This window comes from Phocoena phocoena, chromosome 9, assembly GCF_963924675.1.
Source record: "Phocoena phocoena chromosome 9, mPhoPho1.1, whole genome shotgun sequence".
Taxonomy (NCBI): Eukaryota; Metazoa; Chordata; class Mammalia; order Artiodactyla; family Phocoenidae; genus Phocoena; species Phocoena phocoena.
In genome coordinates, this window is record NC_089227.1 from 66,117,836 (window position 1) to 66,123,228 (window position 5,393).

At 39.3% G+C, this 5,393-nt stretch overlaps 1 protein-coding gene and 1 non-coding gene across 2 annotated transcripts; both read left to right on the forward strand.

The window, feature by feature from the left end:
• Positions 1 to 3,836: 3,836 nt before the first annotated feature.
• On the forward strand, positions 3,837 to 3,966 carry LOC136128623 (small nucleolar RNA SNORA20). Its single transcript, XR_010656214.1, has one exon. It is a non-coding gene; the product is annotated as a small nucleolar RNA SNORA20 (small nucleolar RNA).
• Positions 3,967 to 4,130: 164 nt separating this feature from the next.
• LOC136127927 (T-complex protein 1 subunit alpha-like) lies at positions 4,131 to 4,698 on the forward strand. The gene is given in 2 exon segments (XM_065883567.1): positions 4,131 to 4,177; positions 4,179 to 4,698. Coding segments are annotated over 2 exon segments (567 nt in total).
• Positions 4,699 to 5,393: the final 695 nt, after the last annotated feature.

A 5,393-nucleotide genomic window follows, 5' to 3' on the forward strand; every position in this document is an offset into this window, starting at 1 on the left:
ATATGTGGAATTTTTTAAAAATGAAAGTTGAACTCATAGAAACAAAGAGTAGAATGGCAACTGTCAGGAGACAGGGGTGAGGGAAAGAGAAAGAGGTTAATAAAAGGGTATAAACTTTCAGTTAGAAGAGAAATAAGATCTGAGGATCTAATATATAATGATGACTATAGTTGATAATACTGTATTGTACGATTGAAATTTGATGAGTGGAACTTAAGTGTTCTCATGAAAAAAAAAAGATAAATATGTGAGGTGATAGATTTAACTCATTGGTGGGGATCATTTTACAAGGTATATGTATCAAAGCATCATCATTATACACTTTAAATATATTACAGTTTTGTCAATTATACCTCAATAAAGCAGAAAAAAGTGAAAAATGTATTGATAGTGGTGATGATTGTACCACTATCATTCAACTCTGAATATACTAAAAACCTCATTGTGCACTTTAAAAGGGTGAATTTTATGGCATGCAAAGTATATTTCAAGTAAAAAATTTACGTACAAAAATGAAAAAAATGTTGATATTTGCTATATACGAGGCGTTGTTGGTGCTGGTGATTCATTAGTGAATGGAGAAATAGAGAGTGGTACTTAATTCTAATGTGAACAATTCTGGTAGACTTCATAGTTCAAAGAAGGATCACCAGGGGGTGGGGGTGGGGCTGAGGGAGATGAAAGAGACCTGAGCATGGAGCTGAGAAAAATGGTAAAAGGGTTTCTCTTGGGAAGAAATGATACTTCCTTTTCTGAAACAGGAAAGAAAGGAAAGAAAGAAAGAAAGAGAGAGAGAGAGAGTGGGAGGAAGGAAGGAAGGAAGAAAGAGAAAGAAAGAAAGGAAGGAAGGAAGGAAGAAAGAGAAAAAAGAAAGAAAGAAAAGAAAGAGGAAAGAAAGAGGGAAAGAAAGGAAGGAAGAAAGAAAGAAAGAAAAAGAAAGAAAGAAAGAAAAAGAAAGGAAAGAAAGAAAGGGAAAAGAGAGAGAGGGAGGGAGGGAGGAAGGAAAGAAGGGAAAGGAAGGAAGGAAGAAAGAAAGAGGAAGGAAGGAAGGTTAGAAAAAGTAGGCTTAGATACTGCAAAATTTTGGGAAAGAACTGTGTGGTGGTGTTATATCTGTAAAGAGAGATGAAATTTAATTCTTATATTGACTTTTTGTGCATATAGGAGAAAATATCAGTTTTATAGTCACAGTACTTCAGCACACTTCACCCAGGACAATAGTCTTCTAGAATCTAGGCATTTGGCAGTCCTGGTCGCAGGTGGGAATTTCTACCTCAGTAGCTGTCCTAGGACAAGTCTATCAGAGCAACTGACACGCAGTTTCCAGCCAGCTGTTTGGTCTTATTTTTAGGTTGTAAATTTTTCCAGAAACAAGCTCTGCATTTTCAAGTGCCCTGTGTCCATGCTTTTGATAATAGCTTAATAAATATTTGATTCATGATGTTTGTTAACAGCTACTTCATTTCCAGAAGAAGAATGAATGTGAGTTGCCAGGGTATGTATTCTACTTAGTACTTCAGTTAGTAGGGGGATATGGCAGAGTATCCTATCTTTTATTTATGCTTATAGTTATACAATGCAACTTAGTGATTAAGTGAGAGTTGTAAGTTGGAAGGGACTCTGCTGGGTGGAAATATCTTAAAAATCCACAAGAGGGAGATATATTGCTATTGAAGTAGAATGGTGCTAATGAAATACCAATTCCTAACTTTTCAGAGCAGAATATTTTCCTGCATTTCCCCAGCTGAAAATAAGGAACGGATAGGCTTTCTCAAGTTTGACTTTTCAGTTTTCTTTTGGGATGGGAGATTAGATTTAGGAATGCTCAGTTATTTGCAGAGTCTTGGAATATGCATGATATGTCAAGGTTTATGATGCATCAAAAGCTTCAATGAGCACATCTAAAGGCTTTAGGGATTTTTGTTTGTTATTGATCTGATTGTGACTCTTTCAAGGACAGATTGCAAAGCTGTCTTTTCTCTGCTTCCTCTTTTCATTTCTTTGGCAGCTGCAGTGGGGAGTCCGTGCTGGCCAGATTGGGTCTTGTATTCTTACTGGGAAGTGCCCTCGCTAATCTCACTGTCTCCTTTGGGCAAGATGTCTCAGCAGGACGAATCGTCTTGGTTTTCAGTGGCCTTTACCTACTAAAAGGCAGAGCTGAACTCTAAGTAACTATAGAAAAGGAACCTTTATTTTTTATTTTATTTTATTTTATTTTTGAGGTACGCGGGCCTCTCACTGTTGTGGCCTCTCCCGTTGCGGAGCACAGGCTCCGGACGTGCAGGCTCAGCGGCCATGGCTCACGGGCCCAGCCGCTCCGTGACATGTGAGATCTTCCCGGACCGGGGCACGAACCCGTGTCCCCTGCATCGGCAGGCGGACTCTCAACCACTGCGCCACCAGGGAAGCCCCAGGAACCTTTATTTTAAATAGCATATATTTGTACTTTGAAATTCATACTCCTTGCCTGACCTCCTCATGTTTATGTGGTCAGCAGGGCAGAAACCCTTTATAATTTCAGAAGAAATGTTTGCAACGTTATTTCTAGATTACTTACAAGCTTTATTTGTTTTCTTTTCAGAAAAAAATATTTTTTTCTCTTCCGATACGAAGAAATGATATGTACTAATGATACCTTTAGTGTTTGCCTTTCCTGAAGACTTCCTAATTCTTTTTTTTAGCAGCCATGGCTCACGGGCCCAGCCGCTCCGCAGCATGTGGGATCCTCCCAGACCGGGGCACGAACCCGTGTCCCCTGCATCGGCAGGTGGACTCTCAACCACTGGACCACCAGGGAGGCCCAAGACTTCCTAATTCTTAAAACTATTCCTTCCTTGGTCTTCCCATTCCCTTTTATAGTGTCCTATTCTCAGTATTCTTTGAGTGATCATTTCCTTCTTCCCACATCATTGCAGTCCAGGGTGACCTCTGTGGTCAGCCTCTCTTAGGAAGGCTGTGTTGTGTAAAGGCTAAGAGCACAGACTGGAGACAGTCTGTTCTGGGTTCATATCCCAGCTCCAGCACTGAATAACTGTGTGTGACTTTGTGCAAGTTGCTTCAGTTATCTAAGCCTTAGTCTTACAAACCACAAAATGGGGATAATGATTGGATTTATGTGAGGATGAGATCAGTTAGTATATGTAAAGGGCTTAGAACAGGGTCTGGCAAATAGGAAGCACACTTTTAAAGGTTGGCCACCTTTAAAAGTGGAAAAGTGGAAAAGTCTCTTCCACCAGAGACTCTCCTTGCAGGAGCTCAGCTACACCATAAGTCTCATGTATTCCCTTTATATCTTTTCTGAGCTCTAGACACATTTCCTAGAGCTTTCTAGACATTTTCACATGGGCTGCCAACAGGGTACCTCAGACTCAACATATTTAGAACTGAACGCATTATCTATCAGTCTCCACTCCTGGTAACCTGCTTCTTTTTCTATTCCCTCTTTTAGCCAATGGCATCATTTCTTGTCTAGGAGCTGAAGCCAGGAAACAAAGAGTTATCCTTGCCTTCAATCCTTTACCTCAAACTCATTTGATTACCAAATTATGTCAATGCACCTATTCAAACTTCATCCACACTCAAGCCCTTTATTACTACAGGGAGCTTGAACCCTCTTCTTGCCCTTACTTGTACCTCGTTCTGTCCACTTTGTCCAGAACGATATTTTACAAATGAAAATCTGATCCCATACCTCCTCAGATTAAAAAGTTCTGTATTTTTCATAGCTTTCAATGTTATATATAGTATGACACAGAAGATCCTTCATGACCTGGCCCTTGCTTGCCTCACTGTGCTGACCTATTGCTTCTCTTTGCCACATAGAAAATGTTGTTCTCTTTCCCATTTATTTGCTGCTATAATCTTTCAGTGATACGAGCAGTTATACACATGGGATAAAATAATGTTGGGCCACTGTGAATTGAGCTGAAGTAACCATTTCATCTCTTCTCCATGGTCTAGACATTGCTTCCGTGTCTAAATGTCCTGTGTAAGCAGGATTTAATCGAGGCACTTAGAGTGAATTTCTACGTGGACTTATTAAAGCATTGATTTAAGAATTTCAGTATTTTTTAAGTAGCACTAAGGCTCATACCTCTGCCTCAGTCATCTTACGTGGGGCAAATGATTTCATGTGTGACCAGATGGTGTACTCTTTACATGATGCTCTTCGTGTGGTGGAGAGTTTTGGAGTCAAAATCTGTGATTCCGGGTGGAGGCGCTGTAGAAGCAGCCCTTTCCATATACCTTGAAAACCACGCAACCAGCCTGGGCTCCCGGGAACAGCTTGCTATTGTGGAATTTACAAGATCTCTTCCTGTTATTCCTAAGACTCTGGCAGTTAATGCTGCCCAAGACTCCACAGATCTGGTTGCAAAATTAAGAACTTTTCATCATGAGGCTCAGGTTAACCCAGAACACAAAAATCTAAAAAGGATTGGTCTTGACCTGGTCAATGGTAAACCCTGAGACAACAAACAGGCAGGGATGTTTGAACCAACCATAGTTAAAGTTAAGAGTTTGAAACTTGCAACTGAAGCTGCAATTACCGTTCTTCGAATTGATGATCTTATTAAATTACCCCCAGAATGCAAAGACGATAAGCATGGAGGTTATGAAGATGCTGTTCACTCTGGAGCCCTTGATGACCTGATTTCTTTTATTTACAACAATCTTAGATGCAATTTTCTTGTACCTTGAGTATTACACATTAAAGTGCAAATTAAGCTGTCAAAAAACAAAAAGAAAAGAAAATGTTCTTATTTTGATTTGGGGACACAAAGGAGGAAACCTCATTATACGTGCAGCAGAGAGGGATTAGTATCTAAACACCTGTTTTAGTCAAGATCCTAGCACATAGTAGGTGCTAAATAAATGTTAATATTTGTATGAATAAAATCTGGGCTCTATATGAATGGGAGTGCTTTGTTGCTCACGGACTGTAAAACTGTCCTCAATGTGTTGATTGGAATCAGTATGTTCCACAGTATAATTAAAATGTGAGAAATGTTTCTTGCACATCAGTAATGTAAACACTTTCAAATAATGTCTGAGGAAATGCAAGCTCAAATTTACAAATAGCCTTTTACATAAACAACACTCAGAGGTGCACTTTCCCCTTAATTCATGTATATAACTTCCATTAATGTTCCTTGCCTCGGTATTTAGCTTTTATTTTTATGTCTGTAGTATAAATCTGAGTCTTGACACTTTAATGGAAAGATCTTGGTTTGTGATGACATCATATCAAATGTAAAATAGAGATGGTTGCATTGTTTGGAAAACTTTCATCTGAGAATGTTTGTCTGTAATCCTGAAGAAAAATTATTTTAAGCCAGTGACACTCTGATTCTCAAGGGAGCCTCTTCCAGTTCATAGGTTCTACATGCTACCTT